The sequence below is a fragment of the Tamandua tetradactyla genome, chromosome 20 (assembly GCF_023851605.1).
Source record: "Tamandua tetradactyla isolate mTamTet1 chromosome 20, mTamTet1.pri, whole genome shotgun sequence".
Lineage (NCBI taxonomy): Eukaryota > Metazoa > Chordata > Mammalia > Pilosa > Myrmecophagidae > Tamandua > Tamandua tetradactyla.
In genome coordinates, this window is record NC_135346.1 from 38,787,340 (window position 1) to 38,800,261 (window position 12,922).

The following is a 12,922-nucleotide window of genomic DNA, read 5'->3' on the forward strand; positions in this document are numbered from 1 at the left end:
AGGGTATGAAATGTTAATTTACTTGTTTATATTTTTCAGTATATAACACATTTTCTACAACGGAATAACGAATGTTACTTAGAAAGAAAAAGTCACAACGGAATTTATAAAGTTAGAATTTTTTTTTTAATTTCGCGAGCGTGTTGCAGGGCAGGAGGGAAAAAAGCGAGCAAGTGTGAGTAGTGCGAGGGGAAGAACAGAGAACTTCCTCCTTGTCCCCGCTGGATTAAGAACGCAAGGTGATGTATATGTGTTATCAGAATAAAAATTATAAGACAAAACACAAAAACGAAAGCAAGAAGAGGCGAGAGAGATACCACCTTCCACCGCGGCTAGAGCGGCCACCAGGAGAAAAAGGAACTTCCGGGGCGGGACTCTCTAATCCTCTCCCTTCCGCCGAGAGGCATGTGGACCGCCCGCAGCGGGAAGTTTCGCGATTGCTTGGCGGCCGCTTCCATCACCTTCAGACGGTTCCTCAGTTTGGGGGCGACCATGGCAAAAAGCAAGTTCGAGTACGTGCGGGACTTTGAGGCTGACGACACCTGCCTGCCCCACTGCTGGGTGGTAGTGCGATTGGACGGCAGGAATTTCCATCGGTGAGTGAGCTCGATTTGGAGCCGCGAGGCGCTCCAGCGCTTCCGGGGAGGCTACCACCGACTGTAGCCGCCCGGACCATTGCTAGGGTAACGCGGCAGCCAATGAGAGTGTGGCATTGCGCGCCACCGTGCGTGCTGGCGAAGAAGGTGCCTGGCGCGGGCTGGCCGCGGTGCTTAAATGGGACCGATCCTCCGGTGAGCAGATGGCAGGGGTGCCCGTGCTAAGTCGGCAGAGACCCGTTAGCAGGGGCCTGATGAAAAATATCAGGCCTGACCTCACCTCTCCTGCCACATACCCAACTATTCTGTTATAAATTTCGAATGCTGACTGTTCAGACTTTGCTGTGGGCAGAACTTTACAGTATGTGCTTATTCCATTTTAGAAATAGGCCTCTTGGATTAATCTGGAGGAAAAAAAAAAGAGAAAAATGTAGAAGAAAGATGGTGGTTTAATTCAAAGTGATGATTTAATAATGACTATCATAACTAACATTTTATTGTGCACTTACTAGGAGCCAGGCTACATTTATCTTCCCCTAATCTTCGGGACAACTTTAGGAGGTAAATACTCTTTATCCCCATTTCACAGAAAAGGGAATTGTGGTTTAACAGTTTTACCCCTTTTTCAGTGGGTCAGTACAAGGTAAAATAGAGTTCTTAAGGAAGTGGATGAGATTGTGGCTAGTGGAATGTTTGAGTTCACAGCACTATTACAGTATCTTACTCTTTAGACAGGCTGTGATCATTAACAATAACAAGATCTCTTCCATTCATGCCCTCCCCCCTTCTTTTTCTCCTATGAAGGTTTGCTGAGAAGCACAATTTCGCAAAACCTAATGACAGCCGTGCCCTCCACTTGATGACCAAATGTGCCCAGACCGTAATGGAAGAACTGGAGGACATTGTGATTGCATATGGACAGAGTGATGAGTACAGCTTTGTGTTCAAGCGAAAAAGCAATTGGTTTAAAAGAAGAGCCAGGTAATTCTCTCCATGGCCTAGTTCTTTTCTTCAGGATATTTCCTGCCAACATCTATTTTTCTGCCTGTCCTTATTGTGGACTTAGAGACTGCAGATGGTGTGTGCAGTACTTGCAACTGCAGAGTCTATGTCTATTTCCTGTTTAGATTGTAGTGCTTCCGTCCAGGATCTGAGCATTCAGTATGCCTCTTTACCTGATTCCTTCCTTTCCATTCCCCATCATCTTAGCTTCCTGTTTGATCTGGCTTTGAACTAGAAATAAAGATCTTAAGAATGTAATAGTAATGACTGGTGATTGGCTTTAGCCAGAGGCAGTCTCTACATGCACTGCAAAACTGTTTAGACTTTTTATTAAGGAGGATTTCAGTACAAAGTAGACAAATCGGATGTTTTATTAGGCAACATTTTGAAATCTCACAGGAAGTAAATCCTATAATGAATTAAGTTTTGTAAAACAATGGTTCCCTTCCTTCCAATCCTAAAAGAAAAGGGGGGAAAAAAACCCTCTTGAACCATAATTTCACATCACACCCTACAGAGAAAGATTTGATAATAGTAAATTACTTATGGGCCTGGAAGTAGATGAAGGCTGCATTTAAAATACAAAACTGAAATATTAAAATAGGCTTTGTGGATTTTCTAGTGAAACACATGTTATCTCTCGGCCTGCTATGCAGTTTGTGTAATCTTTCTGTTGCACGCACTGGCCCTGCCATGGTGTGGAATTAATATCATGTATTTTCTCTTTTCTTGCTCCACCCATTGTGCCTTACATTTACTAGTAAATTCATGACTCATGTGGCCTCCCAGTTTGCCTCCAGCTATGTGTTTTATTGGCGGGATTACTTTGAGGACCAGCCCCTTCTGTATCCCCCAGGCTTTGATGGAAGAGTTGTGGTATATCCTAGCAACCAGACCCTAAAGGACTATCTCAGCTGGCGGCAAGCAGATTGTAAGTAGCACCAAGTAAGCAAAAGTAGTTAAACCACCAATTCTCTGTAGTGGAGGTGGTGGTCTGTCACAAGTTTGGCTCACAGGTGTATTTTGTATGGAATGCAGTATTTAAAAGAAAAAATTAACTTGTTGAAACTAGTGTAAAAAGTTTCACTATTTCCAGCTTTTATTGAAAAATCAGAATCTCTGGTCATACTGGGTCTGTGTTCCCACTTAGTATTTAACAGAGCCTAATTAGTAGCGGCTGCCTGACTTTACATGCACATACCAGCTAGTGTGCCACACTCTGCCATTCTCTGTGTTCCCCTGGAGTCATCTCCTCTGAATCACAAATTTGTGTTCTTGCTGGCTGTGGTGGGTGTTTGTGTTGCGCCCCCTGCCTTACATGATGGCAGTGGATGAAATGTTTGTAAGCCTTTTACTCATTTGGTATATCTTGGTTTTGCCAGAAGAATCGGAGTAATATAAATCAAATCACAGTGAAAGTATTCCTAAACTTAATGCACAAGCTAACAGATTTGTGTAAATGACAAAATAAAACTGTTGGTAAGAAATACGTTTTTTTCTGCCTGACCCTTGCCTCTTCTTTCCCTGTGTATGACTTTTGGTATATCATGAAATATCTCTGAGATTTATTTTATTTAAAGAGGAGAGGGACAGGGCTCTGATGTTAAAGTATGGATACTCATTCTGTATATGTAAACAGTACTGCCTTTTTGTCTCCACAGGTCACATTAATAATCTATATAATACAGTTTTCTGGGCACTTATTCAAAAATCTGGACTAACACCAGTACAAGCCCAAGAGAGATTACAGGTATAAAGATCTTAGTACATTAACACTTACTTTGGGACAGTTTTCTGGACACCCCCCATAATATTTAGCATTCTTTTTTAGCTTTCTGGATAATTTTGCTTTGAAAGGATATAAAATCATAATAATAGCTGTTCTGCTGCTTGCTTGCTCTGTAACCCTGGATGAGTTGCTTCTCTCTGAACCTCAGTTTCCTTAGCTGGAAAATGGAATGAATGCCTTGCCTCTGCATTGCTGCCTGGTAGGTAACACTTGGCTGGAGCTGCATATTGGCTCAGGGCATGTGTTCTTTCTGAGGCACCAGCACAATTTTTTTCTTACTGCCATTAGTTGGCTCAGCGCATGTGCTCTTCTTTCTGAGGCACCAACACACCTTTTTTCTTGTTGCCATTAGTTGCTTGGCACCCACAGTTTTTGGGTTTATGGCCCTTGTGTGTTGGTCCAGGCTCTGGTGTCAAATAACCCCACTCAAATTATGTTTCTGTTTACTTTTATCCCTTCTGCCTCAGTGTATTTATTGGTAAAATGTGGAAAATAATAGTTCCTGCATCATAGGTTTATAGTGAGAATTAAATGGCATAATGCATGTGAAGCATTTAGAATAGTGTGACACAAATTATAACTGCTTAGTAAATCCCAGCTTTATTATTACATTAACAGTGCTTCTTTAGAATGACTGTAACTCTGAAACGAGATCATGTATTGTAACATTCTTAATGCAGTTCCCAGCACATTATAATTGCTCAGTAAATGGTTGTCATTAGCAGTTCTAATGATGAAGATGCATATGGAGCAATAATAGGAATACTGGTAGATGTGTCCAGGCTTTGGAAGAACCAAGTTCAGATTTGGGTTCTTAGAAGAATAAGAACATGCTCAGGCAATTTATGTAATCTTCCTAAGATTCAGTTCTCATCTCTAAAATCCTAAAGTGGGGGTAGCTGCGAGGACCAAATAAGAAAATATATTTTTTTAAGTTTTGATAATGGATGATGGTGATGGTGGCACAACATTGTAAATGTCATTAATGCCACTGAATTGTTCGCTTAAAAATGTCCATTTAGAAATAGCAGATTTTATGTTATACATACATACCCATATACAGATTTTATATGTATACATACATATAAAAAGGTTACCCCAATAACCTTTTTAAGAAGCCAATGAAGGTAATTTACCATATCAACAGACTAAAGAAAAAAGTCCACATGATCATTCCAGTAGATGGAGAAGAGGCCTTTGGGAAGGGGAATGTGGGGGAAGGGGAGAGATGAATACGCATGCACTCACACATAAATTACCTAGTAAATAATAGGTGCTCAGTTACTATTCGTTCTTCCCACCCCATCACAGTCTTGACTTGTGAAGCAGGTTTTTGCTGTTGGAAGAGAATTTCATGAATTGAGACTTCTAAATAAGATTTGAACTTCTCTGAAAATGAAAGTTCATTATTACTGTAAGATGTCTGGCGAGACTCCTTCCACTTCTTGATCTGTTTGTGGAAGTTTCGGTAGAGGATGGAGTGGAAGGGTAGGGTCAGGTGAGAGGGACGGCATGCAGAACGTCTTAGACCTCTTTTCATTTCCTCAGGGGACTCTTGCAGCAGACAAGAATGAGATTTTGTTTTCTGAATTCAATGTCAACTACAATAACGAACCGCTGATGTACAGAAAAGGGACTGTGTTGGTGTGGAAGAAGGTAATGCTGTTATGATCAAAGGAGAATGGAGGTCAGGAAGAACGGTGCCCTGTCCCCCCCAGCTTTGTCTTGCCTGCGTTCTCTATGCTGATGTGACTAGATACTGATGCGAACTAGATCCTTTCCGAAAGCAGATACTATAGATTATTTATCCTTTTCGACATTCATTTTGTTAGTCAGTATGAACTTAGGGATCTGGGATCTCCCTTTGCATAAGCAGAATCACAGAATTTTAGACTTGGTCCACTTATTTTTCCCATATCATAAGATCTCCGCATATAAAGAAAGCCCTTTTAAAAGGGTACAGTACAGATACGATGTTTTTGCACTCATAGAACATTTTAAAAATATTTTCTCCCATACTAGATACTACTACTAATTGATCCATTCATCCCACAAATTCTTCTCTGACTGAGGCGCAGGAGTTGTTGTAAAGGAGGATTTTTGACTTTCAGAAGGCTCATGAGAACCCCAGACAGTCGTATTTACCTTAATGTTCTGTAATAAGTCCTTAAAACTACCAGTATTTTCTCTATGTTGCACCTGTGTTGGGCATAATGATATCTCTACGTTTATCTTCTTCTGTGTCAAATAGTTTTTTCCAAAATGGACGTTTCCAGGTATCAAGAGGTGCCTTGATAGCTAGTCATTCCACTGGTGACTTCAGTTCTTTTATTAGGAATTTCAAAACACATTTCTTCTTGGGCACAGATTTGGATACTTCTTAATGCATGTGGGAAAGGGAAAAGGAGAAATATTTTTAATTCTATACTTACTGCTAATGTGGAACAAAGGAATCCCTCTTTTGTTCCTAAGAGCTCTTTCAGCCTTTTATAAAAATATTTTTTCTTGAAAATCTTTCATTTTGAAGTAATTTCAAACCTGCAGGACAGTTGCAAAAATAATGCAAACCCATAAAGAGAACCCCAACATACCTACCTCATCAGATGCTCAGATCCATCAGTTTTAACGTTCTGCTACATTTTCTGTATCATTCTCTACCCATCTGTCTACTAATCTGTCCATTTGTCTGTTTTTCAGTTTTCTAAACATTTTAGAGTAGGTTACATACATCATGCTCATTGAATATCTAATATTTCCACATTATATTTCTTAAGAACAAGGATATTCACCTATATAATCACCTTAAGTACAGTTAGCAAAGTGAAGAACATTACTATTAATATAAAGGTTTCAATCTATATTCCAATTTTTTCATATGTCCCAATTAAGTTCTTTTGGGCCTTTTCTTCTTCATTATTAGGTCCAGTCCAGGATCTTGTATTGCATTCAATTATCATTGTCTTTAAAAAAAAAAAATTGTAGAAACTGTGTATAACATAAACTTTCCCATCTCAACCATTCCTAAGCATACCATTCAGTGGGCTGAATCACATTCACATGGTTGTGCCACCCTCACCACCAGCCGCTACCAGAACTTTCCCCTCACCCCCAACAGAAACTCAACATCCATTATGCATTAACTCCCCATCCATCCCTCTCCCCCACCCTGCCCCTGATAATTGTACTCTGCTTTCTATCTCTATGCATGTGCATATTCTAGGTATTTCATATAAGTGGAATCATACAATATCTGTCCCTAATATAATTTTTAATTGTGAAGAAATTCATATGTGTATACAAAGTAAAAAAGTGGGCTTTCCAATAGGCTGAGCCCCCAGTCTTGGGGTTTGTTCATATGAAACTTAACCCCACAAAGGATAGGTCACGCCTACTTAAAATTAGGCCTAAGAGTCACCCCCAAGAGAACCTCTTTTGTTGCTCAGATGTGGCCTCTCTCTCCAGCCAATACAACAAGCAAACTCACTGCCCTCCCCGTCTATGTGGGACATGATTCCCAGAGGTGTGGACCTTCCTGGCAATGTGGGACAGAAATTCTAGAATGAACTGAGACTCAGCATCAAGGGATTGAGAAAACCTTCTCGACCAAAAGGGGGAAGAGTGCAATGAGACAAATAAAGTGTCAATGGCTGAGAGATTCCAAACAGAGTTGAGAGGTTATCATGGAGGTTATTCTTACACATTAAATAGATATCACCTTGTTAGTCAAGATGTAATGGAGAGGCTGGAGGAAACTGCCTGAAAACGTAGAGCTGTGTTCCAGTAGCCATGTTTCTTGAAGATGATTATATATATAATGATATAGCTTTCACAATGTGACTGTGTGATTGTGAAAACCTTGTGTCTGATGCTCCTTTTATCTACCTTATCAACAGACGAGTAAAACAAATGGAATAAAAATAAATAATAGAGGGAACAAACGTTAAAATAAATTTAGATTGAAATGCTAGTGATCAATGAAAGGAAGGGGTAAGGGGTGTTGTATGTATGAATTTTTTTCTGTTGTCTTTTTATTTCTTTTTCTGAATTGATGCAAATGTCCTAAGAAATGATTATGATGATGAATAGAAACTATGTGATGATATTATGAATTACTGATCATATATGTAGAACGGAATGATCATAATAAAAAAAGTATATCAATCTTCTCAATAAATGTACATATTTTTAAAAAGTAAAAAAAAAAAAAAAGTGGGCTTTCCCCACATGTTCCTCCAACTCACTCTCCAGTTAACAATATCAGTATTTCAAACTTTACCTATAGGTGGATGAAGTCACAACAAAAGAAGTTAAGCTACCAGCAGAAATGGAAGGAAAAAAGATGACAGTGACCCGGACCAGGACTAAGCCAGTGCCCTTCCACTGCGATATCATCGGGGATGCTTTCTGGAAAGAACACCTAGAGATCCTTGATGAAGATAGCTGACCCTTTGCTTTTCTGTCCTGGTGTGCTTAATCACGTAGAGTACCCCAGGTTTCCTTGCCTGTGGTGGCCCTAAGCATCTCTGACACCGAGGACAGTGTGCTGGAAGTGATAGGACTCATTTTGGGAGGGGAACAGGGAAAGAAGGGAGGGATGGATGGGGTGGTGCATTTTGTACTGTTCTAAGCAGAATATCTTTTTAGCAGTATCAGAACATGGTTCCTTCATAGAAGTCAATTTTTTTTTTAAATTGTGGAACTATTTTCATAAAGCAAGAACTATTTTATGCCTTACAGAAATGAATCATTTTTAGATTGTGGCATAAATATTTTAAAACCTGTCGGTGAGGGCCATGGTTGACTCAGGGGCAGAATTCTTGCCTGACATGCTGGAGACCTGGGTTCGATTCCCAGTGCCTGCTCATGTGAAAAAACCTGTCAGTAGTTTTCACCTGTGATAGAAGATAGCCCATACTTAACTCTGGCCCACCTGTCCTTAACTAGAAGTCAGTGACCTTGAAAATCTAATGTTTCCCACTCACCCACTTGGATTCATCTTTGGCAGATCTGCAAATCAATATGGATTGGTGCCTACATGATGCCACTGAATTCAGGAATTCCAGGGAAAACTAGGGCTTTGTGCCAATCTCCAGGTTCACAACTCTGCTGAAAAATATGAGTAGTTGTCTGGATGTCTTTGTACACACATTCCACTGGATTGGTTTTGTGGAGTTGTGTTGTCAGCACGATCATCATGTTGCCAGGGGCATCGTTTCCAAGGCCACGTACCTCTAAGGAGAGGATTATGTTCATATATGAGAGAAGGAAACCATGTGTAAGAATGAATGAATGAGGAGGAAGAAACATTCGGTCTATGAATTTTAAGAGAAGTTGTATCTCTGTCCTCTATGTACTTTTTTTTTTTCTTTCAGTTTTAAGGGTTGCTTCAAGGAGCACTTCCTATCGGATTTCCTGAAAAGGATCCTCGTAGAATCAGAGTAATGCCATTTGAATGAAAGTGCAGAGGGGTTGGCATGCCCCTAGTGTCCTAGGAGTCATATGACTCCTCTGCTGGGTGAGGGGCAGCAGTGGTAATTGCATGATGCCCAACTGTTGACCTTACAGGGGAGAAGGTGGTGGGGATAAGTGGTGAAAGAACTCACATTTCCTCTTTTTCTTGTTTCATATTTTAGAGGAAAAAGATCATTTGGTCCTATTAAGAACCAATTAAGAGACAGCCCATGTCTCAGTATCTGCTCTTGCATTGTAGAATTTACAGCCAAGAAGAAAATGTATTTTTGAAAAGGCAACGACCGGCCTCATCTGTCACTGATTGAAACCCCATCTGTTGGTGCCATTTTTTCCTTCCTCTCCTTTCCCACTCCACAGGAACAGAAGATGCAGTTCATTTTTGGTAACTGCTAAAATCTCTCTGAGAAAAAAAATAAAGATATCAGTTCTCTTGGCCTAATTTTTCATTCATTTTTCTCATCTAGTTGAAATGTATGAATCTAATTTTTATATATGTCTTTTAAGCCAGGATACACATACCTTCATTAGGGCAGTGGTTCACAGACTTCTGGATGCCAAAAAAAAACATACGTGGAATTCTTATTTCAAAATGCTGGTTCCAAGTTTTCCCTTTCCCCATGAAATTTGGAATTTAGTAATCTGCTGTTTACGCCCAGAGTCTTCTGATGCCTAAGTCTGTATAGCACACTTTGGGCACCAAGGCCCTCAGAGAATACTGTAATAGGCAAGTGAGGCAATATGTTAGTGTAGCTGTGTATTAGTTAGGGTTCTCTAGAAAAACAGTATCAACAGGAACACTAACAAATATAAAATTTATAAAAGGGTCTCACGTGACCGCAGGAATGCAGAGTCCAAAATCTGCAGGGCAGGCTGTGAAGCTGACGAATCCAATGGAAGGTCTAGATGAACTCCACAGGAGAGGCTCGCCGACCGAAGCAGAAATTGAGCCTGTCTCTTCTGAATCCTCCTTAAAAGGCTTCATGTGATTAGATTAAGCATCACTCATTGCAGAAGACACTCACTGTTGGCTGATTACAAATGGAATCAGCTATGGATGCAGCTGACATGGTCATGATCTATGAAATGTCCTCATTGCAACAGACAGACCAGCACTTGCCCAACCAGACAAACAGGTACCAAACCTGGCCAAGCTGACACATGAACCTGACCACGACAAGCTCCTAAGAGGCAAAGAGATCTTAATGGTAAGTTACAGAATTTTATATTAAAACAAACATAAATAAGTAGGGCATTGTATTAGATAGGGTTCTCTAGAGAAACAGAATCAACAGGAAATATCCATAAATATAAAATATATAGAAGTGTCTCACGTAACCATGGAAACAGAGAGTACAAAATCTGTAGGGCAGACTGAAACTGATGACTCCGAGGGTGGGTCTGGACAAACAGGAGAAGCTCACCAGCCAAAGCAGGAAGAGAGCCTGCTCTTCTGAATCCTCCTTAAAAGGCTTCATATGATTAGATTAAGCATCACTCATTGCAGAAGACACTCCCCTTGACTGATTATAAATGGAGTCAGTTGTGGATGCTGCCAACGTGATCATGATTTAATTCTATGAAATGTCCTCATTACAACAGAGAGGCCAGCACTTGCCCAACCAAACAAGTACCACCACCTGGCCTAGTTGACACATGAACCTGACCATGACAGTCTAGCCCTTGTCAACTTGGCAGCTACACATCACCTTAAACCATATGTAATTTCTAAATAGAAAACAATAAAAGACACATTTTTCCCCCTCAATTAACAATACTCAACTGTCCTGCTTATAACAGGAAACTCATTAAATCTCCCCACAATAGGGTGCCAGTCCTTGAGTAATATTCATTCTTAAACTTGATATCTTACAACGTAAATAGCAGAACATAAACAAAACAGCATTACAGCCCTCATTTCTGTAACTAATCACGTAGTCGTAGTTCACATTTATCACTACCTTCTTCCACTAACCATTCCATGTTCCCTTTACCCTCAGCATGCACTTCAGCTGGCCATGGTTCTTTGCCTGGTGGGGTGACCCAAACCATTCTTGAAGTTTCAGAGCCACTGGTAGTCCTGCTTGAATTGGGTTATTGCAGTTTTCCATTGATTTTAATCACAGGGCATGGTAGTACTAAAAGACACCCTAGGGGATCTCCTATATTCCAGGAAAACTCTTCTTTAACCTCTATTTGTAGTTGCAGACCAATTTCTCCAGATAGCCAGGGTCAATTACCCCAGCCAGTAATGTAACCTCCTTCTTGACTTGATCCAGGGGCATGAGTAGCCCAAAGTGACCAGGTGGCAGTCTTAGATTCCAGTTCAATGGAATTACTGTTATTTCTCCTGGTGGAAGCACTCCCCCTTTTGGAACTAAAACCTCTAAACCAGCAGAGCTCAGGGTCACAGGGACAGGAAGCAAAAATTTTCCTAGTGGATTACAAGGGTTAATAGTAATACCACTCCCATTTCCACCCCTTGGTTCCTGGACCCATGGATCCTGGCTATGGGAGAAACAGCACCATACAGTGGACACTGATTCAGAGCATATGCAGCTTCCTGGAGAACATTACTCCAGCATTTCAAAGTATTGCCACTTAGTTGGCACCGTAATTGAGATTTCAAAAGGCCATTCCACTGTTCTATCAATCCAGCTGCTTCTGGATGATGGGGAACATGGTAAGACCAGAGAATTCCATGAGCATGTGCCCATTCCCTCACTCCATTTGTTGTGAAGTGTGTTCTTGATCAGAAGCAATGCCGTGTGGAATACCATGATGACGGGTAAGGCATTCTGTAAGCCCACAGATGGTGGTTTTGGCAGAACATTGCATGCAGGGAAAGCAAACCCATATCGATTATGTGTCTATTACAGTTAGAACAAATTGCTGCCCCTTCCATGAAGGAAGTGGTCCAATGTAATCAACCTGCCACCATGTAGCTGGCTGGCCACCTCGGGGAATGGTGCCATATTGGGGGCTGAGTGTGGGTCTCTGCTGCTGGCAGATTGGGCACTCAGCAGTGGCTGTAGCCAAGTCAGCCTTGGTGAGTGGAAGTCCATGTTGCTGAGCCCATGCATAACCTCCATCCCTACCACTATGACCACTTTGTTCATGAGCCCATTGGGCAATGGCAGGAGTTGCTGGGGAAAGAGGCTGACTGGTATCCACAGAACGGGTCATCTTATCCACTTGATTATTAAAACCTTCCTCTGCTGAAGTCACCCTCTGGTGCGCATTCACATGGAACACAAATATCTTCCTGCTTTTAGCCCACTGAGAAAGATCTATCCTTTCCCCAGATCTCTTTGTCACCAACTTTCCAATTATGGTTTTTCCAAGTCCCTGACCATCTAGCCAAACCATTGGCAACAGCCCATTAGTCAGTATACAAATGCACTTCTGGCCAGTTCTTCCAAGTAAAATGAACAACCAGGTGCACTGCTTGAAGTTCTGCCCACTGGGAGGATTTCCCCTCACCACTGTCCTGTAAACCAGGCCCGAGTTTTCTCTTCCTCAGTCAATTCGCTATAAGGACTCCCAAGACACTATAGCTCTGGTCTGGGAAAGAGAAGGTAATGTGGTAGGAGTGGAGACCATGGGCATTTGCCACTTCCTCATGTAACTTACTTATGCCTTCAGAACTTGCTCTGGCCCTATCTCATATATACCATTTCCATTTTATGATGGAGTGCAGTTGCACAAGCCCAACTTTATGGCTTGGTGGGTCAGACAACACCCAGTTCATGATAGGCAACTCAGGTCTCATGGTAACTTGGTAGCCCATGGTTAAGCGTTCAGTCTCTACTAAGGCCCGGTAGCAGGTCAAAAGCTGTTTCTCAAAAGGAGAGTAGTTATCTGCAGCCGACGGTGAGGCTTTGCTCCAAAAGGGTATGTGTTTTGATTCTCCTATAGGGGCCTGCCAAAGGCTCCAAACAGCATCCCTATTGCCAGTGACACTTCCAGCACCATTGGATCTGCTGGGTCATATGGTCCAAGTGGCAGAGTAGCCTGGACCTGTCACAGAGCCTCCTCTTGTTCAGGTCCCCACTCAAAATTAGCA

At 41.4% G+C, this 12,922-nt stretch overlaps 1 protein-coding gene across 6 annotated transcripts; it reads left to right on the plus strand.

Moving 5' to 3' along the window:
• The first annotated feature begins 377 nt into the window (after positions 1 to 377).
• Positions 378 to 9,315, plus strand: THG1L (tRNA-histidine guanylyltransferase 1 like). Of its 6 annotated transcripts, XM_077137536.1 has the most exons (7): positions 378 to 596; positions 1,401 to 1,577; positions 2,360 to 2,529; positions 3,260 to 3,348; positions 4,936 to 5,043; positions 7,670 to 7,851; positions 9,098 to 9,312. In XM_077137536.1, exons 1-6 carry the CDS (start codon positions 406 to 408, stop codon positions 7,829 to 7,831), a joined length of 897 nt encoding a protein of 298 aa, XP_076993651.1. In that variant the 5' UTR covers positions 378 to 405; the 3' UTR covers positions 7,832 to 7,851; positions 9,098 to 9,312. The 6 variants fall into 6 exon arrangements, with proteins under 6 accessions (XP_076993651.1, XP_076993650.1, XP_076993652.1 ...); XM_077137535.1 differs by having other exon boundaries at positions 7,670 to 9,313; XM_077137538.1 differs by lacking the exon at positions 378 to 596 and adding an exon at positions 666 to 791 and having other exon boundaries at positions 7,670 to 9,314.
• The last annotated feature ends 3,607 nt before the right edge of the window (positions 9,316 to 12,922 follow it).

Coding starts and splice junctions, on each gene's coding strand:
- THG1L (XM_077137535.1), top strand. CDS start 406: ATGTGGACCGCCCGCAGCGGGAAGTTTCGCGATTGCTTGGCGGCCGCT. Junction 1,578..2,359: donor TGGTTTAAAAGAAGAGCCAG/GTAATTCTCTCC, acceptor TACATTTACTAG/TAAATTCATGACTCATGTGG. Junction 2,530..3,259: donor CAGCTGGCGGCAAGCAGATT/GTAAGTAGCACC, acceptor TTGTCTCCACAG/GTCACATTAATAATCTATAT.